The 22,075-nt window shown below is 34.7% G+C and overlaps 1 protein-coding gene across 1 annotated transcript in view; it reads right to left on the bottom strand.

The window, feature by feature from the left end:
• Window positions 1–2,947: 2,947 nt before the first annotated feature.
• Window positions 2,948–22,075, bottom strand: part of LOC108732420 (zwei Ig domain protein zig-8) — a 74,299-nt gene continuing 55,171 nt past the window's right edge. The window contains exons 3-6 of the mRNA XM_018463214.1: window positions 18,970–19,151; window positions 8,022–8,235; window positions 5,053–5,340; window positions 2,948–3,228 (exon numbers count right to left, since the gene is read on the bottom strand). Of these exons, the coding sequence (XP_018318716.1) occupies window positions 3,119–3,228; window positions 5,053–5,340; window positions 8,022–8,235; window positions 18,970–19,151 (794 nt within the window). The 3' untranslated portion in view covers window positions 2,948–3,118. The remainder of the gene's footprint in view (window positions 3,229–5,052; window positions 5,341–8,021; window positions 8,236–18,969; window positions 19,152–22,075) is intronic.

The following is a 22,075-nucleotide window of genomic DNA, read 5'->3' as shown; positions in this document are numbered from 1 at the left end:
GACCTCCTTTTTCTAAACACTCATTGGAAGTATAACACAATTTTCGGTAACATGTTTGGATAATAAAAATTTCTAATTAGGGGGTAGGTATTGAGGGTTACAGTGAAAAATTAATAGCAAATCTACTTCAAAGGTATTTCCGATTATCAAATTTCCTGCTTTTTCCATTTCTGAGTTTAGAAATATGTATTTTCATTAAAAAAATGACCTCTAAAGTTAACGTTAAGGTCATTGATTCCCTTTAGAAGCGTACGACTTTTATTTAAAACTTTTTCCGAATTAATTAGAAAATTCTGGATAACGTAAGTTAGAAAGCAGTATCAGGGCTTCTGTATTTACCCCCCGCTTAGAAACGAAACCCCACCCCCTATTATATCAACATGGTACCATAAGTTGAAATATCATGCCCAGTTCTTTGACAAAAACGATTTATTTATTCTCATATCAGATAGGGCGTTGGTTCGTAAAAAATTGTAGCCGGAAATTGTTTGTTTACACTCAAATAAGGGATTCAATGATGTTAAAAAGATTAAGAAATGTTTTTCATTGGCGTTAAAAACGAGTAAGAAAACATTATTTATCTTTTTTTTTGTTAAATTGCGAGGATGAAAAGAAATTTCCTCTTTGGAAAAATAAGGGAAATTATTAGACTTTCAGAAAAGTCAGCAGTTTTACACCGGAAAGCCTGCAAAAGGAAGTCTTTTGATTGAACCAACCGTCATCGGCACGGTGATGTCTAACAAAAAGGAGACCCTACTTGAAAAGCTTTCTAACGAGTCGTTACAAGTCATGCTCATTCAAAGTAGCTTAGGTTAAAAGTGTCATAGTTAATAGTTTACGAAAAGCGAGTGCAGAATTCTAATCATTATGGATAAATGTTTTGAAATTAAGTTTTTAATTATTTTTTGCATGAAACTTTAAGCGTGGATTGTGAACTAAAAGCAAATAATTGTTTGCATATGTAACAGTTAAAACCAGTTCTATCTAAAAAGAACGCGTTTTCCCCAGTTAGAACTAGTTTTTGGTAAATGCTTTTGTTAAAACTAGTATTAACTAATGTTCAAATTTAAATATCAGTTAAAACTAGTTTTTACTAGACAAAACACGTTTTTCCGAAGCGAGTCAGTTAAAACTATTTCGACCGAAGTTAAAGTTCATCGTAACTTATTCTGATTGGTCNAAAAAAGAATTGTCAAAATCAATCATAATTGACGGAGTAATCGCGTAACATACATAAAAGGAAAAAACATACAGTCGAATTGAGAACCTCGTCCTTCTTTGAAGTCGGTTAAGTAAGTTGATAAAATAAAAACAGAAGTACATGCATATACACTTTTCTACCTACCTTTATTTTATATTGCTCTATATTGGTGTAACAAAGAGGCTGCTTGGAGGTAGTCATTTTATACAAACACCACTGTAGCAAGAAACTTCACAAAAAATATCATTTATCACTTTTCTAGCGAGCGATTAAATCAACACGTACAAACAATTTTGTAGATTATACTGAATCGCATAATCCTGTCAACACTGCTGTAGGATTAGTAGTTTAGGAGCGATCAGCGATCGCAGTGATAAGCCAGAAATTGAAGTATCAAAATAAAATGCAAAAACTGTTCACAACTATTAAGACTTGGTCCTTTATTTAAACCACTCTTCTCTCTTTATCTATCTCTCTGTAAGAAAATTGTACGTTTTTAACGTTAATTATTATTATAATTGTTAAATGCTTGTTCAAGAATTGTAAACATTTGAGAAATATGAAAAAGAGATAATTTTTTGCTTCAATTCTAATTTTTGTCGTTCGCATTTTTCTTCTATACTTTAAGAATGATGGATTATCTCAAGTTTCCATCTCAAAATATTGGTAAATTTGGAAGTTACTTAGGAGCTTTTAAAGTTTTAATTTACCTGTTACAGTATATTTCACTTTATCGAGCGACTTTTGCGTTTATTAGTATTATGCCTCGTTTCTTTGCTTTTAACTTCTAATAAAAAAAAAAAAAGAATTTGAATCCCAAGAGTGGAAAGGATCCACCATTCTCGATGTAGAAATGAATATTATTAAAAATTCAGTGAACATTTTATATTTAACGAAGAATCAATTTGTAACGGTAAAATTTTATATAGAATCTACACAGAGAAATTATGTAAAGTTAGTTGATTATATCTATGATGTTATATAATAGTCTACAAACATGTTCTTAACACATGTTTGTAGAACAAACACAATGCAGTAGAAACCATTTTTCGAGGACGAAGAAGGAGGACAATGGAAGGGACAGAAAACCTACCATTTTTTTAAGATATCATTTTTGAGCATAAAAAACGTAAAATTTTAATGTATCCTTTGAAGATTTCAAAAGCATTTTATGTTTAGTTATTCGAAAAGATTGTTCACACAAAGATAACCAGTGATACTGTAACATTTATTGGGAAACAGTTTTTCTACCTTGGTTTGATCTATAGAATCATAAAATTATTTCTCATCCATAATAATATATCTATAAAATTTTTAAAAAACTTTGTACTGGTTCTTGAATTATTGCAAATAATGCTATTTGTGATAAATATCATGATTATGGGTTCCACAGCGAATGCAAAATACATTTTCAAGACTTTCGATCTCGAGTAACACTCTTATAGATATAGAAAAACTGGAGACTAGATTTTTGAAGATGTACCGTGTGATCGAGATCAAAACCAACAATCTTTATATGTTTCGTAAATAACACCAGCTGAAGTTTACAAAATTTTAGTGCAATTTTGATAGAAAAGGATTACAGAATAATCCTTGAATATATAATTCTAGGACTACTAGTCCTGCTTTAAGGGACCAGATGGTTTATAATTAATCTAGAAACAGGTTCAAACAGGAGGGAGTCGCGAATGTTACAGACTAACAGGAGTCTATTTGAACTGAACAGGATAAAAAAAAAGGATAATAAATGTTTCAGTTACTTTACTGTTTGATTAAACATTCATTGCATATATACGTTTGTATGTTTTTGTTACATTCATTTGATGAGAATTCTCATTAAACTATTTCAAAAGTTAAAGTGGTAATATGTACACGAGTTTATTTACATGAACAACGTAAGTTTAAACTTTAAAACCTTCATCTCCGTAGAGCTTCAGTAATTAAAATCAAACAGAAAGGAGGCGCAAGCGGGAGATGAATCCAAACGGGAGTTGAACCTGCGTGTAGCATAGCAGCCGGATTTTCCTCTGAAATTAAAATTTCACAGCTGAAATGCTATCCCACTATAAATTGGCAAAAATGTTGCCTTTGCGAATCGCTATTCTACCAACAGAAAAACTGACCGCACGACAGGAGTTTCAACAGAAAAAAAGGAACGAATACAACAAGCGAGGAAAACAATGTTATAGCAACGTTGCACACGGTTAAAAGGGCTCCTGGCATTTATTAAAATAGAACTTCACTTTACGGAAGAAAGAAGTTGAATATTTTATGGAAAACAAAGTCGAAAAAAAACTTAAGCTTTTTAACTATCGTCTAACTATCTGCACACGACTGCTACATTTTGCCTTTGCTGTAATTAAGATAAAGGCATAAAAATCACCTAAATACTAATTGTGAATAAATATTCAAAACGTACATACGCCAGTGCATCATAGAATCTTATAATTTTTAATAGCGAGTTGAAATAAAAACTAATGAGCGTAGGAATGTAATTCTCATTTTTACTCATATTTGGTATCACACACGTTTGTTTTTCAAGCAGTTCTAATGCCAACATTGAAACAAAAACATTTCTGTATGTTATTGAATGAAGTAGTAATCCGGGAATTTCCCGACAATAAAAAAAGGAAGAAAAAATTAAACGTCAATCTAAAAATCGGATAACCGATAAATCGGGAAATTGAGAGAAACGATTTTGGAAATGTGGCAAGTGTAATACGAACAAATTGTTTTTAGAACTTTGAATGATCGTGTTACATCAAAGACCTCCTGTATTTTTTAATTTGTGTAAAAAAATAACGGCGTGCATTTGACTGATTTCGATAATACGCAATAAAGTTCCCTGTTTCATAAAAAAGGATAAAGTGAAGCATATCAAACTAATGTTTCAAAAGCTACTTTAATACACAACAATAAATAGAATTAAATAATTGATTTGATAATAATTAGTAGTTAAACTTAAGTGTCTTTTACCTATATATACATTTAAAAATGAAAATACTTCATCATTATAAGGTCGTCAGTTCTAAGACTGGTTGGACACGCACCTCCATTCTTTCCTATCCTAAGCTAATCTTCGCATTTCCCTAAAACTAGAACAACCCACATCCTTAACCATTTGCGAACAGTAATCTAATTTAAGCCTACCTCTTCCCTTTCCCATAGAAGTGACTTCTTTTTATTGAAGGCGATTCGACCCTGGGCTATCCTCTATCTTATATATCTATTACTCTTTCCATCTTGAGTTATCTTACTTCCTCGATACCGAAAATCAGTCACTTCTTCTAATGTTTCGTCTCCTATATTTATATTTACTCTTTTTCTTCCCTTGCATACTGGTATTTCTCTTTTATTTATATTTTGTCAATACCGCTTATATTTTATTTATCTGTTAATCTAAGCATACTAATCTTTCGGCTCTGTACTTATATCCATTCTTAGTTATACTTATTAGCTTAGGTTTCATTTTGCCTATGTTGAAATAATAATGCGTTTATCTACCCAATAAATAAGCTAAAAGAGCCCCTTTAACCCTTATCAGGGTTAAAAAGAAAATAGTTTTTTACAGGAATGTCGATGCAAATGATAAAAAAATTGACAGTTTACATACTTACAATAAAATTAATTACAATATCGAGTTACGGCAATACATAGTCATCTTATTGTTGTAACCTAAGGCCTTTGTCTAACATTTAAAATCGTCGGCGATTTATCGAGACTGCTTGCGTGCCGATGAGATCTAATAAGATTAAAACCACGATCCACGTCTGTTAGCTTCGATAAATTACTGACTATGAATTGAAACTGTCCTTATTAAAATTAAGAAATTGATTTGTTCATTTACTCACCTTCAGTCGCATTTAGAACATGCACATTGACAGAAGCTGGCACAGCATTAGAAGGACTGCAAGTGTAGTTTCCACTGTGTGTCGTGTCGGCATCTTTCACCAGCAGGACGCTCGACGTTTTAGTGTCTTTCACTTCCACCCCGGGGTTATAGTTGACCATGTGGTTGTTTTGATACCAGAAAACGTATTCCGGGGGTTCGATCGAATGCTTCAGGGTACAAATCAATCGCAGAGCCGATCCTGCATTTAAGAAGACGTCACGGGTTCCCAAAATATTTGCGGTGGCTTCTGTAATAAAAATTAAACGACCTTATAGCGAGGGAGGTGCCAGAAGACTCTGCAAACGTGATGTCTTATAATAGGGTGTGTTAGAAGGAGGTAAAATTTAACAGAATTTTAAAGTATTCCACAAGAGTAACTCGACAAAAGAAATATTTGGTATTATATAAATAATTTCTATTTCTCCATAGCAAGGAGGAGACGAAAAATTAGAAGAAGTGGCTAGGAAGTCAGATAAGTCAGGACGGAAGGAGTAGGAAGAATATAAAGCAGAGGATAGAGCAGGGTTGAGTCGCCTTCAATAAAAAGCAGTCACTTCTATGCTCGCTAACGGTTAATTTAGAAATTCGAAAAAGATTGTTAAAGTTGTGTTTGGAGCGTGACGTTCTACGGGTGCGAAACATAGACGGTGAGCATGGGGGAAAAGAAAAGGTTAGAAGCGTTCGAAATGTGGTGTTACAGGCGAATGATAAGGATACCGTGGATAGAGAAGGTTAGAAATGAAGAAGTATTAGAAAGAATAGGAGAACAGACGACTTTATGGAAGTCAATAAGAAATAGGTGGAATAGGTTAGTAGGACAACTTCTCAGGCATGAAGGTGTAGTCAGAGATATATATTGGAGGCAGAAACGGGAGTTAGGAGGGGTAGAGGTTGACCCAGATTTGATTACTTTTCGCAATTAGTTAAGAATGTGGGATGTTATAGTTTTGGGAAGATGCGAAGATTAACTCAGGATAGGAAACAGTGGAGGTGCGTGTCCAACCAGTCTTAGGACTGACGACCTTAAGATGATGCTTTCTCCATGGGGAGCGGCAGTGACATAACGAGGGGTGGACGTTTTTGAGATCATTTGAAAGTAAGTTAAACTTTGACAAATGATTCGATTTTTGTTAAGTTTGACTATAGTTTTTCTTGCATTTTCTTTAGATTTTGCTGTATTCCCAGACGCATAAAAAAAAGGAATCTAACTCAATTTGTCCATGTTGGCGTCTTACTGTCAAGCGTCTGTTGTATAAGTGAAGAAAGAAACAAAGCGACTTTTTTGCTCTTTCGGTTGAGAAAACAACAAATCTCGGTCTCGAAAAGAACCGAGCTAAAAGAAGTAAACTTAACTTGAAATAAATCTAAACATTATCCGGGACATAACTCTAAGATAGATAAGAAAATCGCTTGTCTCTAGCCAGTGAAACCGGGAGAAGAAAAACTACCGATTTATCACAAGGAACTTTTTTCGTCGGGAACTTACTGTCTTTCTTTTACTTTATGTGGGATTTAAGACGCCTAACTATTAAGAAGAAGCTTCTATCTAGTAAAGGTTTCATTTTTTGAAATTTTATTTCAAAGATGACCCATTTATATACCACCCAAAAATCAAAAACACTGCCCTTTTGTATTCACTTCTTTTCAATGTGTTCATATTGAACTATATATACCTATAGTTCATTGTATTTTCGTTTTAAAATCCACCTTTTGTTTGGTTTTATTTAATAAAAAGTTTAATGTGTGAATGTTTGAATATAGAAATTCCGAATTTAATTCCGAAACCGCTATTATTATTTAACGTCTCGGTAGCACGGCCCCGCTCTACGACAATATCCATTCGCGATCATAATTCTTCATTTCAAGAAAAGTTTCGAGGAGTAAAGCTCGAATGATGCTTTAGAAGGAACACTACTGAGAAAAGTGTCATCTAAATTAAAATTTACATTTCAGGAAATATTAAAAGGAAGAAAGTAAGAACTTCTAAAGTTCTAAAACAGGCAAAAGAGCCGTTTGCAATGTTCAGCTAAGAAGGTATCCTAAAATCCTTCACAATAACAACGAAAATTTAGATGAGAATGCTTACATTGTATAAATATATATATATGTATATGTAGCAGACTTCGTTCAGTTTAAAACTTTGTAGAGAAAGACGACTCAGGGTGAAGGAAAAGTTTTATATTGTTAGTTTTCCATCGGAATAGTTACCTACATTTACATTTTATACAATTGGCCTTTTTCTGAAATTCCTAGTCAAAATTCAAATCTTCGCGCCCCTTAAAAAAGTATAATGGCTGACTGTAACAACAATGCCGCAACAAATAAAAATGCATGATGGCCGACTACAGCAACAATTAAAAAATGCAATGGCCGACGACTGCAACAATGCGATAACAATGGGAGAATCATGATGGCCGACTACGGCAACAGTACCACAATAATCTGAAAATAAAAATGACCAATAATTCCATCATTACTGACTTGATGAAAATTCAAATCTTCGCGCACATTGGAAAAGTATAATGGCCGACAGCAGCAACAATGCTACAACAATCAAACATGCATCACTGTATCATGCGACAACTATGGGAGAATCAAGATGGCCGACAATGATGACCGAATGCTGTGCAGTTCTATCTCAGAAGGCGAAATCGCAGGAATAATAAGCTAATCATTACCATGATAGGTGTCACGTAATCTCACTTTCAATAATCACGAGTAATTGTCACTAATTAAAGAGAGAAACAAGACAGATGTTCAACTTCCAATTAGTGTATAATTTATTAGCGTTAAACTGAGGGACGAACATGTCCTTTGGAAATCGCATAGAAGTGACCTTTCACTTCTTGTTCATGATAATTTGAGACCGTCTGCTTAAATAATTAGTCGAATATCGCAGTTGAATATTTTATGAATGCATGAACGAACCTGTAACTCTCAATTTAATGAATATGCTAACTGGAGGATGGGTCGAAACTTGGCATTCGTAAACTCCGGCATCGGACTGTTGAACTTTCTTAATTAGTAGACCCCAGTTCTGAAGGTGTCGTACATGTTCGACCATGAAACGCTCGTCGGCGCTGTAGGTAGCCAGGCCGTAAGTAAGCAGGGCGGGATTTTCACCTTTTCTAACCCACGAAACCTGCAAACAAAAGAGAATTGTTTAGAAACAAACAAAAAAGGAAATAACAAAAGAATAAAGAATCTCGTGCTCTCCTTTAATTATTTATAACTCATAATGAGGTACAATACCGAAGGCTGTGTAGACCTTTCTTAACCTGCACACAAAAAACTCTGAATGTTCATAATTTACTTTTCAAAAATAAGAGGTTGGCAAAAAGATTTATGTGCTTCGAGAGGCATCTAATGCCAAAAGGGAAGATTGTTTTTGGGGTGTTGAATTGAACACCGCTAAAGGGAAGGGGTGTTGAATTTCGTCAAAACTTTGAATCTCTATTAATACTAGTATTAAATATTTTATTTATATTATATAGGAAACCCCGATTTTATAGGGGCATTTAGGGGTGGTATTTTGAAAAGTCATTTTATACTGGATGATGTCGTTGTATAAAGAAAATTTCTACAGAATTTGAAGCTTCCTAACTCAACAGTTTGGGTAAACTTTGAACTCGCTTTTCACCCTTTTAGGGGTTGAATTTTAAAAAATCCCTTCTTGATGATCGTCTACGTTGTGTAAGGAACCTCTGAGCAAAATTTGAAATCTATAGACCCAGAGGTATGCACATATACGAATAAAGCTCAAAACAGTTTTGTTTTATTGTCAGTCAGAAATCTAGAGCATGTAGTGACACAATTTCTAAGTTAAAAGCTCCGAATACTCAAACAAAATTGCAGCATAGTCGCTTTTAGCACACAAACTATGATCACACCTCACAAGCGAACAAAAACTAAAACTCAAAGTGCAGAAACTGAAAGCAATTTGTAAAGTGCAGGCATTTTTATTCAGTGAACTTATCCATATGCATTGTACGTATTCATCATCATCAACATCATAAGGTCATCAGTCCTAAGACTGGTTGGACAAGCACCTCAACTCTTTCCTATACTGAGCTAATCATCGCATTTCTCTAAAACTAAAACAACCCATATCCTTAACTATTTGCAAACAGTAATTTAATCTAGGTCTACCTCTACCCTTCCTAACTCCTTTTTCAGCCTATAATATGTTTCTGACTAGACCTTCATGTCTGAGAAGGTGTCTTACCAACCTATCTCGCCTATTTCTTATTGAGTTCTCTGTTCTCCTATTCTTTCTAATACCTCTTCATTTCCAACCTTTTCTATCCATGTTATCCTCATCATTCGCCTATAACACTACATTTCGAACGCTTCTAACCTTTTCTTTTCCGCCGCGCGGTCCATGTTAAGCATACTAATCTTTTGCCCCTGTATATCTATCCCTACAGTTGTCCTGTCTTTAATGATGTCGATCGCAGTAGGTATTTAGTAGATATAAAGTCATAAAGTTATTTGTAACATAAAATTGTGGGTATTTCTATTGTCTCTGCAAGCTATGAATTTTCTTGACTTATGTATGTAGTTCTCGAAAAACGTTGAATGAATTTTCATCTCGTACTTCAATTAGTACTTAACTGAGTGCACTATAAGAAGTGGGCACATACGACATATGGGACAAAATACTTGTGTTTCATCCCCATTGCGACCCTTGCAGAGGCTCCACATTTGAATTATAAGAGTGTTAATTGAAGACGTCTTTGCCCTACATTGCGCCGTGCCCTAGATACGACCTTCGAAAGCGTGCTCATATTTTCTTTTTCCATCATATTCAGTCCCTTTTTTCCTTTTGCTTTTTTTCAGTCAAGTAGGCTTTCGATTTTTGTAAAAAAAGCACTTATGTGTCATGTCTGTCTAACCTTAAAGGAAACGTACCTTTAGATGAAAATACAGGTCAGCATTTTTGAATGAAAGTTTATAGAATTAAAATTAAAAGGACTAGGGTTTTGCCAAATTTCATCCGACTTTATCAAACGGTTTAAAATATAATTGCGAATTAAAATGCTGCTAAAAACCCTTATTTTCCTTGCAATAATAATCTACGTATACAGGATACGGGATAATCGATATGACAACATTTTGGGAATAACTTATGATTAGAACATTTAAATAAGACATAGAAATGTTGCTTAGGCCTAGTTTTGATACCCCAGATGCCATCTTTTAATAAGGATCTTGAATTAAAACCATTAATTTTGACGATGTAATATTAAACAATTGGAAAAATGTGTGCGGGTTTAAATGTCTACATTCGAATGTATAGTTGGTTGCTTGCTTTCTGATGATACAATAACGGATTAAGATTATAGGCTAGGTTATGACGGGAATATTTTCTTTTTAAATGGCACTTAAGCACTACCGCTTATGCTATTATCTAAATTTGGACTAGTCGTATACATAAAAACAAAATGTGCATATAATGAAAATTTGTGTAGCTATCTCTTCTAATGATACGATTTCCTGGAATTAACGGAATATTAAAACGTTCTGTTAAACCAAGACCTTTGCATATTCTTATGTCTTATTATTATTAGAGGGTGCAACTAATCAACGAGCCTACTTTCGATATGTAGAATTTTTAATTAACACTCTCGAATATTTTGACGTGTTTCAGTGTGTATGGAACAGTACACCGTCTGCTATATAATAGGTAAATACTGAAAAAATGTCCCGTTTCAATGTTCACGACGCGACATATTAATGTAGCTAATAATGTCGATGATTAAAACTCCATATTTTTGTCGCTCATGAAAAGTTGCTCCATTTCCATAACCCTTTTTCCTCTGTATTAATTATGCCACATGTACAATTTCTAAAGCGCTAGCTGTTAAAAAAGTATTCATGCTTTTATTTTGCGTTTTGAATATTAAAACATTTTTAATCGGATTTTCAACTTGTGTTAGGGCGAGAACTAAAATTTCCTGTCTCGTGTAACTTAGTTAAACTTTGATTTCGATCTCGTACTATTAAATTGAGTTCGTAAAGGAATGAAAGTTTGCTGCCTCTGTTAGTTTACCTAATATGGGGGACCTAGTGATGAGCACAGCAAGACTGTACCAGTCGTGTGTGTTAAGTCTTAGTCTTGCATACGTTTTTTTAAATAATTCTTCTAAGCACAAATTTTTCTATTTATCGACACAATAATTGGACCCCTTTTTTTAAACAGCAGTAAAGTTTCTTCTTTTTTATATTTAGTGTTAAAATCTAGTAAAGCAAAATGAAAATTTCAAATCGTCATCATCATAAGGTTGTCAGTCTTAAGACTGGTTGAACACCTACCTCCACTCTTTCCTATCCTGAGCTAATCTTCGGATTTCCCTAAAACTAGAACAACCCACATCCTTAATTATTTGCAAACAGTAATCTAATCTTGGTCTATCTCTATCCCTTCTAACTCCTGTTTCTGCCTCTAATATGTCTCTGACTAGACCTTCATGCCTGAGAAGGCGTTCTATCAGCCTATCTCGCCTATTTCTTATTGACTTCCATAGAGTCCTCTGTTCTCCTATTTTTTCTAATACCTTTTCTATCCACGTTATCCTCATCATTCGCCTATAACACCACATTTCGAACGCTTCCAACCTCTTCTTTTCAGCCGCGCCCACCGTCCATATTTCGCACCCATATAACGCCGCGCTCCAAACATATACCTTTAGCAACCTTTCTCGAATTTCAAAATTAACCGTTTGCGAGCATGGAAGTGATTTCTTTTTATTAAAGGCGACACGACCCTGCACTCATCCTTTCGTCTTGACTTATTTGACTTCCTAGATATCTAAAATTAGCCACTTCTTGTAATTTTTCGTCTCCCATCTTTATATTCGATCTTTCCCTACTTTTTCTTCCCTTGCATACCAGTATTTTTGTTTTACTTTTATTTATTTTCATACAGTACTGTTTAGTCAGTACCCTTTCCATTTTATTTAAAGCTATCTCTAACTCCTCCTTGCTAGATGCTAATACTGCTATATCATCTGCACATTTAAGCATACTAATCTTTTGCCCCTGTATATCTATTCCTACAGTTGTACTGTCTTTAATGATGCTGATCTCGTCTTCTCTACGCTGCAAGACTAAGATAATTTTGTTTATCACTAAGATGAACCAAAATATATCTAAAGATTGCTTTTAATCCTAATCACAATGGAAACTTTTCTTTTAATATTTAAACGCTGTTTTTTTTTATTAATTTGATATTGATTACACTATCACATCTGCGATTTATGATCGCTTCCAATTTTTATTAGATCCCACCATGGAAATTACATTTAAAATTTAATGCCGTCAACGTCAAGCTAAAAAACCACGTAGATAATTGATTAAATCCAGAATGTACGCAATTTTCCTGCTTTTGATTGATGAAAGGTAATAACGCTTTGCTGACTTTATTGAATGCCAAAAAAAAAAATAATAATTTGGTTGCCATAATTTATTGTACATTTAATTTCCGTTTTCACTCGATATGTTTCCCTAATAAATCAACAAAAAATGTTGTCATTAACCACTACCCAATTTTCTTGCCAGAACATGTTAATAAAAACAAAATCGATGAAAGGAGATATTATCATATCTATCAATAATTTTTTGTCGATACTTTTTTATCGAGTTGGGCTGAAAATCAGCGAAACTTTTCGTTTATTTTAGTTGAATTGTTTGAATGTTATTATCCATTAAACCTCATGTAAGCAACCACATTGGCATTGGAGTAAAAGAATAATACAAAGCCACTTCATACTTACCCCACCAAGAATAATTTCAGGACTTATTATGTAAAACTAACCCAAGACTGCAAACAACTGAAGGTTAAAAATTTATAGTTTTTGAAAACAATATTATATAGCTATACGATTAATTAATCTTGGGGGTTGTCTAGGGCAGTCTTTTCTAAATTATTTCCTGATAGGTTTCTAAATCTAATTAACAAATTTTGATAGGTAAATTACCAGTACCTAGCAGATACGAAAAATTAGAAGAGGTTGATTTTCGGAAGTCTAAGAAGCCAGAGAAGTCAGGACGGAAGGAGTAGTAGGGATATAAAGCAGAGGATAGCATAGGGTTGAGTCGTCTTCAATAAAAAAAAGTCACTTCTATGCTCGCAAACGGTTAATATAGAAATTCGGAAAAGGTTGTTAAACGTGTATGTTTGGAGTGCGGTGCTGTACGGGTGCGAAACATGGACGTTGGGCGCTGCGGAAAAAAGTTTAGAAGCGTCAAAAATGTGGTGTTACAGGCAAATGATGAGGATACCGTAGATAGAGAAGGTTAGAAATGAAGTGGTAGTAGAAAGAATCGGAGAACAGAGGACTCTATGGAAGTCAATGAGAAATAGGCGAGAGAGATTGGTAGAACACCTTCTCAGGCATGAAGGTCTAGTCAGAGACATGTTAGAGGCAGAAACAGTCCTCTGTTCTCCTATTCTTTCCCATACCTCTTCATTTCTAACCTTTTCTACCAACGATATCCTCATCATCCGCCTATAACACCACATTTCGAATGCTTCTAACCTTTTCTTTTCCGCCGTGCCCACTGTCCATGTTTCGCACCAGTACAATGTCGTGCTCCAAACATACACCTTTAACCATCTTTTTCGAATTTCTAAATTAACCGTTCGCGAACAAGAAGTGACTTCTTTTTATTAAAGGCGACACGACCCTGCGCTATCTTCTGTTTTATATCCCTACTACACCTTCCATCTTGAATTATCTGACTTCCTAGGTATCTAAAATCAGCCACTTCTAATTTGTCGTCTCCTATCTTTATATTCGCTCTTTCCCTACTTTTTCTTCCCTTGCATACCAGTATTTTAGTTTTACTTTTATTTATTTTCATACAGTATTGTTTTGTCAGTACCGCTTCCACTTCATTTAAGACTATCCCTAACTCCTCCTTGCTAGATGCTAATACTGCTATATCATCTGCAAATCTAAGCAAACTATCTTTTATTATGCTTTACTTAATATTTTTTTGTACTAATTTGACATCATAGATTGCAGACTTGGTTTTTGATCCTGAATCTCTTTTCCTGACATTCCTGTCACCTGATTCTGGTAACTCCCTTTCATTAGGTGCTTACATGTTTAATAAGTTAGTATAAAAGCATATGTATTTAGAATATCGCCTATAATAACACAAATGGTACATTACACGATAGAAGACGCTTTTATTTTTGTTTGCAATAACGGCTGGGGCATATAAAGCTTGACGACGCTGTTTTACCTTTCGATCAAATTAAAATTATTATTGATAGAGGTTTTTTGCTGAGCGGCGCTGGCGTTTGCGGGCGGTTGAAATAAAGTTTCGAAAGGCGATTATTTTCCGTTTTCCATTATAACAATAAAAGCGATTATATGAATGAAAAACGATAGGGAAAAATGCGCCAGGCACAAGTCATTAATTCATGCATTATACACACCGAGGTACACAGGCGAATGACTGCCTTATCTCCTTCAAACATTTAACGGTTGGTTTGGCTTGGTTTGGCCGGTTACGTATTAGGTAGTGGGAATCCCCAATGTTCGTTCGGGAAAACTAAATCAACCGGCGTGGAAAAAATAATATTTTTCTTATTGAGCGCTGCGGATGAAAATATTTTTCCACGGAGTTTCTGTTTTCTCGATAGCGCTCGATGGATGTAGGTACCTATATGTATCTACCTATAATAAACTGTAACGAACTAATAAAACCACGAGCTACTGCTATAAGCCCTTGAATAACGAGTTTTTACGATCCTGAATTAAGCGCTGCTAAAGTTTCTTTGCAAAGTATTTACACATGTGCTTAGAATTATTAAAAAAAAAAATGTATAACATTAAATGAGAAAGATCAAGACTGAACACACAAGACCAAGAACAAGACCAAGATCGAGACTACAAGCATTTACGCAAGACCAAGATCAAGAACAAATAAGCAAAATGAAGAATAATACCAAGACTGGGTTTTAATCTTGCTTTTCTCATCACTATTTTACTCTGCATTGGTATCATTGTCTATTAAATATTAGACCATTAGCAGCAAGTAACTCTTGTGGAAAAAAGACATGGAAGTGAATTTTTAGGAAGTCATAACCTCTAGAAAACTCAGAGTTAGATAACACTACCGACTATGTGGATACATATTACATTTTATTAAATAAAGAATAAAACCAATAGTCTTGTAGAGTGACATTTTTAGGTCACCCTCGTGTACTTCGTTTAGTTTCTGTAGCGATGTGACCTTCAGTTTGACCGGCACAAAGTAGAAAAGAACAGCACTAGGCCAGAAAAGAAAGGAGACAACTCTCGGTCAAACTCTTAACCGGTGAGGAGCGTATAATCCGTACAATACTGCACGGAAAAATTGACCATTTTATCCACTACAATTGCATTACTCAAATGTGCTGTTATTGGTACAAATTACTACTTAAAATATCAATGAGATGTTTATTTATATTTGAAGACATATTAAAGGCTTTAAGGCGTGTTTTCGACTCGCACTACTATTCATGATTGAACAAAACTTTTGACAGGTACTGTATGAAAAAGTATGTTTAATGAAAAAAAGTCGAGAGTATAATGAGCTTTTTTCTCCCTACCTACGATTTTGCCAACGCACATCCAAGAAATTGGAAGGGGCACATCGCTAGAGAAAGTAAAGGAAGTATACGACACCTTCTCAGGTATGAAGGTCTGGTCAGAGATATATTAGAGGCAGAAACGGGAGTTAGGAGGGGTAGAGGTAGACCTAGATTAGATTACTGTTCGCAAATAGTTAGGGATGTAGGATGTTCTAGTTTTAGGGAAATTCGAAGATTAGCTGAGGATAGGAAGGAGTGGAGGTGTGTGTCCAACCATTGTTAGGATTGATGACCTTATGATAATGATGAACCTATTTTGATTCCGATCTTTTACACATAGAAATATCTTTAGGTTTATCTAAAAAGTAAAGTTTTTGGAGTCGTTTTTCAAGACATTTTGATTATATCTGTAAGTACACACAATAAAATGAAAATAATCCGACGTGTATTATCAGTGAACGTTAAGTAACCTGTATATTGATATGACGGACGTATGACTGACGAGGGACAGGAAATTTTCTTCTGTAGAGCAGTGAGGATGACAGCGCTCCGTTCTGATAGGTAGATACAAGAAAAGTTTCGCTCTCGGGGTAAAAACAACTTAACCTAAAGAGTAGCTGAAGCATCTCTGACCAACTAATTTCGTGAGACTTTTCGAAAGTTTAATATTTGCCTCAACTCTTTGCTGCAACCATCAAGCCACTTTATACGAACTTCGATATTAAGTTAGTTTCGACGAGACGTAACCGGAGTGGGAAGTTAATCGCTACGTGGTCAGAATAGTTTCTGATTTCTAAATTGAAGATTTTATCGTGGAATTATACTGCCAGAGAATTGGAGAAGAGAGGGGAGGGGGTTATCGATAAACCTTCACAGATGGTTCCATTTAGCTGGGGTTTGTATTTTATGAGTATATTTACTTCAGAGTACCTACGTTTCAAAGGATTTAATATTTATGATAATTATCGAAAAAGTGTACCGAAAGTTTCAACATTTTCGTATGAATAATAACATAATTATCTCTGTTTCTCACCCTGATATTCTACTCATATTATATAGGGTTGTTCGGAAAGTCATTTCGTTTTTTCCCGACAGAGGATTTAATTGTATTCTTTTGCACCCACATTTAAGCCGTATAATTTTTATATGCTTTGAGAGCTCATTGTGTGTGAAAAATTCCAATTAATTCTACGCAGTAGTTTTTGGTTAGTGCCCTTTTAAATATGGAGAGCGATAAGCAGCATTTTCGACATATCTTACTGTGTTACTACAGAAAGAAATTGACTGATGTGTATAGAGAAGGTGTGTTGACAGTACGCCAGTGCCAGAACTGGTTCGCTAAATTTCGATCCGGCAATTTTGATGTCGAAGATGCACCACGTTCGGGAAGGCCGGTTGAAGATGATAAAGACACGATAAAGGCATTGGTTGATGTGAACCGGCGAATAACAACACGTAAGATCGGATGGAGGTTAAATTTATCAAATTCAACAGTTTATGACCACTTGAAAGGCCTGGGATTATCCTCGAAGCTCGATGTATGGGTTCCCCATGTTCTCACAGAGAGAAATCTATGTCGCCGCATTGACGTCTCCGATTCGCTTCTCAAACGTCACGAAAATGATCCGTTTTTGAAGCCCATCATCACTGGGGACGAAAAATGGTTGTATACAAGAACGTCAAACGCAAGAGGTCATGGAGCAAAAAAGATGAACCGGCTCAAACCATTTCCAAAGCCGATATTCACCAAAAACAGTTGTTGCTGTCTGTTTGGTGGAATTTTAAAGGGATCGTTTTTTTTGAGCTTTTACCGGATAACTCAACGATTAATTCGGAAGTCTACTGTCATCAGCTGGACAAACTGAATGATGCACTTCAACAGAAAAGGTCAGAACTAATCAACAGGAAAGGTGTAGTGTTTTACCAAGACAACGCGAGAGCTCTCACAAGTTTGGTCACTCGCCAAAAGCTTTTACAGCTTGAATGGGATACAATGCTACACCCACCATATTCTCCAGACCTGGCACCATCGGATTATTATTTGTTCCGGTCACTCCAAAATGTTTTAGACGGTAAAACCTTCACCTCAAATAAGGAGGTCAAAAACCTCCTCGATCAGTTTTTTGCCAGCAAAGACCAAAAATTTTATGAGCGTGGAATTATGCTACTACCAGAAAGATGGCAAAAGGTGTTGGACCAGAACGGTCAATATATAATTTAATAAAGTATATTTTCTCTGCTTTCTCTTTCATATTTGCATCTACCAATTTAAAACACTGACAAGTTTCCTCATAAATTTTACTAAAAAAAAATGGATTTCCGGATTCTAACCGCATCTTCTTAATGAAACCTCTATGACGGACGATGATGGCGCCAAAAATGTTCGTCGTTTCGTCTTCTACCACAATGGACATGTTCAAGAACTCCATGTTGTCGATCCAGGAATAATTCAGCACCGGCGTTCAAGATCCTGCATTGATTACGTAAAGTTCCTGAAGATTCCTTGTGATAGGAGACGAAACGACGACCACCATTATCCGTCATGGAGATTTGATTAAGAAGATGTGATTAGAATCCGGAAATCCAGTTTCTTCAGACGACTTATGATTTCACTTTTATTTGCATCACTATTGCATCTTTGTAGCATAACTAGTGGGCCACCCTCTCCCCTCATGACCCACATAGTCTACAAACCCGTTCATAAGTTTAAATACTCAATCTCTCTACGTATTTTCGATATCAAGTGCATACCAAACTACTACAAATAAGATTTGTTATTGCTTCCCTTTATTTATCTATATCTATATATACTCCACTACCTATTCAATTCTTTTTTGCTAAAAAATTTTTTTCTCATTTTTTCTCTCATCATTCGTTTGTTTTCACTTATAATTAAATACAAATGAAAAAGAGGCAGATGAAAGACATTTAGTATAAAAAACATCGCAACTTGCCACCCTTACCACTTTATTTTCACTTTTTAATTTTGAGGTAAAAATTGTGATCCCCAAAGAATCGTTTTCTACACGAACTTCAAACTTTGCAGACGTTTTGGTGAATTTAATTCAATTATAAGAAAATACGGTAACCAACTCTTTGAAGTCATATTTTAAATGTTATTCTTTCTAACAACCTCCTTATTTTTTAAATTTTGGTTTATAGATAATATTTTACACTTTGTTTTATTTTATAAAGACAAACAAATTTCTTTGTTTCTCTCAACAATTTGATCTACTAAGTCAAAAATTTTGAATTATTACTAGGAATAAAAACAGAAAGGCGACTTACCATTCCATTTCCATTTTTTCTTATTACACAAGGTAGTGTTGCTGTACCACCGCGTTGGGCGTAGACAACTGTGGAGTTTTCTGTGGCAAACACGGAATTCTTTTCGAGTAAATTTTCGAAGTATTTTGTTCCACCCTTTCCAGATCCATAGCTCCGTCTCAGTCGCCCGTTCCTGTACACATCTGAAAACAAGGAAAACGTTCGGTAAAGAAGGTAAAAGAAAACCAATAATTTGATTAGAACAAAAAAACTTTTAAGGACAAAATACTTAATGTTGGCACAAGAAATTATTTGAGAATTATTGATCGATAAATGGATTATATTAAGGAATAGTTAAAGAAGCTAACAAGTTAAGTGATACGCATTAAGCAGTAAATTGGAAATAGTGTAGGGCTCTACTTTAGCGTAATATAGAAGGTAATACTCAATCAACAGTTGTGTTCAATCAATTTATTATCATTTGATGAGAGTTTTGGTTAGAAATTGATGAGTTGTTTAATTTGAATCGAAGCACCCTTTTATTCTAATAACTAGTGACCCGCCCCAGCTTTGCACGGGTGCAATGCTGATACTAAATATATTTTTGTTTTGTTTAGATTATTATCGAAAAGCGGAAATCTTCAAAAGATACCCCCTGAACATAGTAAATATACTACAGAATGTCTTTATATACAACATTCACAGTGTTTTTGTCATTATACAATACAAACCGGTACCGCCGCAACCGCTATGTCCCTGCATTTTAAATCTGTAATATCTTCGAAAATATTCATTTAAATTACATGTTGTAAAGGCCATATTGATCTATATTAAATTCAAAATGTATTTAAAAGTTAATTGGATAAGAATTAATGCTGTATTGCCTACAATCGCTTCGTAAATAAGTCATTATTTCTCATAAAAAGTAAAGGATAAAAATGGTTATTGTGGGTTATCCCTAAGAGATAGACATATACCATCCCGGACTTTTTTGTAGACCCTTTTAAGATGTACAATATTGTAGTACATTATTTTGATCTATCTCGTAGGGTTCAGCCAGCGTTTGCAATGTAAGCGCAAAAAATGTGTTTATTTACGACATCACATTAGAAACCTCTAAAATTATCAGTGTTTCCCTACTATATTATGCATGTATTATACATATAAACCTTCCTCTTGAATCACTCTATCTTTTAAAAAAAACCGCATCAAAATCCGTTGCGTAGTTTTAAAGATTTAAGCATACATACAGCGGGAAAGCTACTTTGTTTTATACTATGTAGTGAAGATAGGCTTCCGAGCTGGTCGCCACGTCGTCTATATACGTCCTTTTACGTTTCGCTTTCTTCTTCAGATAGACAACGACCTGCTAAGTAAACCGGAACCAAATCTACTATAGTTTAGACGTTGAAAATTGACATAGTCCGCAATAAAACTGTCGCATTTATCTTCTTTCAACTTATTTACCAGACTAGAGTGGTTACTAACAGAACGCCTACTTTTATTCACGGCAGACGTTGCAGCAAATATCGTAAAAATAGATGTCAGGTAGGAATTGCAGCGGACACTAATAAAGAAAAAGGAATAACATTACGCCAATCGATGTGTAACAGAAGGAGATGCGGATTGTTTCGATCCGTTTGTCTAGGGTACATTGATGCCTTGGAACAATCTAACAAATTACAGAAAGGATATAAATGCTAAAATCATACAAAATCAGTCAGTCATATCGTAAAAACTGAAATGGGAGTGTTGTCATGCAACGCGACCAAAAATTTTCGCTTATCGTTGTCATTTGTTTCATACACGAACGTATCCTTTAACAGCGGCACCTAATTTATCACACACACACTCTCTCTGATGATAGTTTTATGGAAATGAGTCCTCGTTCTCGTAATGGCAAAACGGCCGACTGCTATTTACCTGGAGAGCAAACCGAAAAATGAGAGAAAAAACAGCGATCGCGATCATTAGTCCTCGTTGTTAGTGCCGCAGTTAGATACGTGCGTTATAACGCAAATACAGAGGAAAATAAACAAAAGAAATTCAACAATACATCTGGGAGAATGAGAAGTCAAACAATGAAAAATGAATTGTATATTGTATTATTCTTTCGGTTTTTATTTACTTATTTAGGGGCTTTTTCTCCGGATTGCCAAATATTAGCTACACACTAAATAAGGATGAATAAAAATAGTATTTGGAATCATATGTTTATTGACAAATTGAGTCAAAACAGTATCGGTTCATATGTATATTGTCGGAATAAGAATTCAAGTGTATTCCCTTTCTTCTTAGCAAAAATCACAAATTTGGTATTACCATATGGATAACTTTAGTTTTATTGACTTAAAACACTTTCAATTGAGATAGTTAGCGATTGAATTAAATTTTTACTAATTTTCTGTATTAATATTTATTAAATTTCTTCATTATACTGTCGTCTACTAGTATTACTGCCACGTGCTACATAGTAGGTAACACCAAGCAACACAGACTATAATAAAATAAATAAAGGGTGAAATACCCTGTTGTATGTTTAGCAAAAAAAATATGCTAAATAGTGGTGCCTTTAACTTAAGCACTGCTGGCTTTGTCTCGTATGTTTGATTGAAATATATCTTAAAAATGATTGACTAAAACTGTGAACTGCTTTAACTTAGTTTATTATTTACACTTTAACAATTACAATTTAACTCTCTTAACTACTGAAAACTAATGGCTAACTTATACAATGTGTTTGATGTGACCTCTCAACAGGAACTGTCTTTAAAAACTTATTTTTCTATGCTTGTCACCCTTATTTGATTTTAAACTACTCCCAGATGTAGCTTTTTCTTAGAAGGTGACAATATCGACACCCTGCCGACACGAGTTCTAACCGACCCCTCAATAAAGCAAAAGGCTGTTGTTTAACATCCCGCCCCACAATTGATAGATTTTTTATCTATTAATTCGCGTCATCACTGTTTTCATAATCTATTGGTAACGCACACACCTTTACCACGGGACGCTTCACGATTCCACTAATTGTTTTTATCGAAACCACGCGAACGATTCCATCGGTGCCTGGATGTGTGTTGATAATTCGTCCCAATCGCCATTGAAGTGGAGGTAACTTATCTTC

Source organism: Agrilus planipennis, unplaced genomic scaffold (genome assembly GCF_000699045.2).
Source record: "Agrilus planipennis isolate EAB-ADULT unplaced genomic scaffold, Apla_2.0 scaffold73, whole genome shotgun sequence".
Classification (NCBI taxonomy): Eukaryota; Metazoa; Arthropoda; class Insecta; order Coleoptera; family Buprestidae; genus Agrilus; species Agrilus planipennis.
Note: the sequence above shows the minus strand (reverse complement) of the source record. Positions and strands in the feature narration are given on the sequence as shown.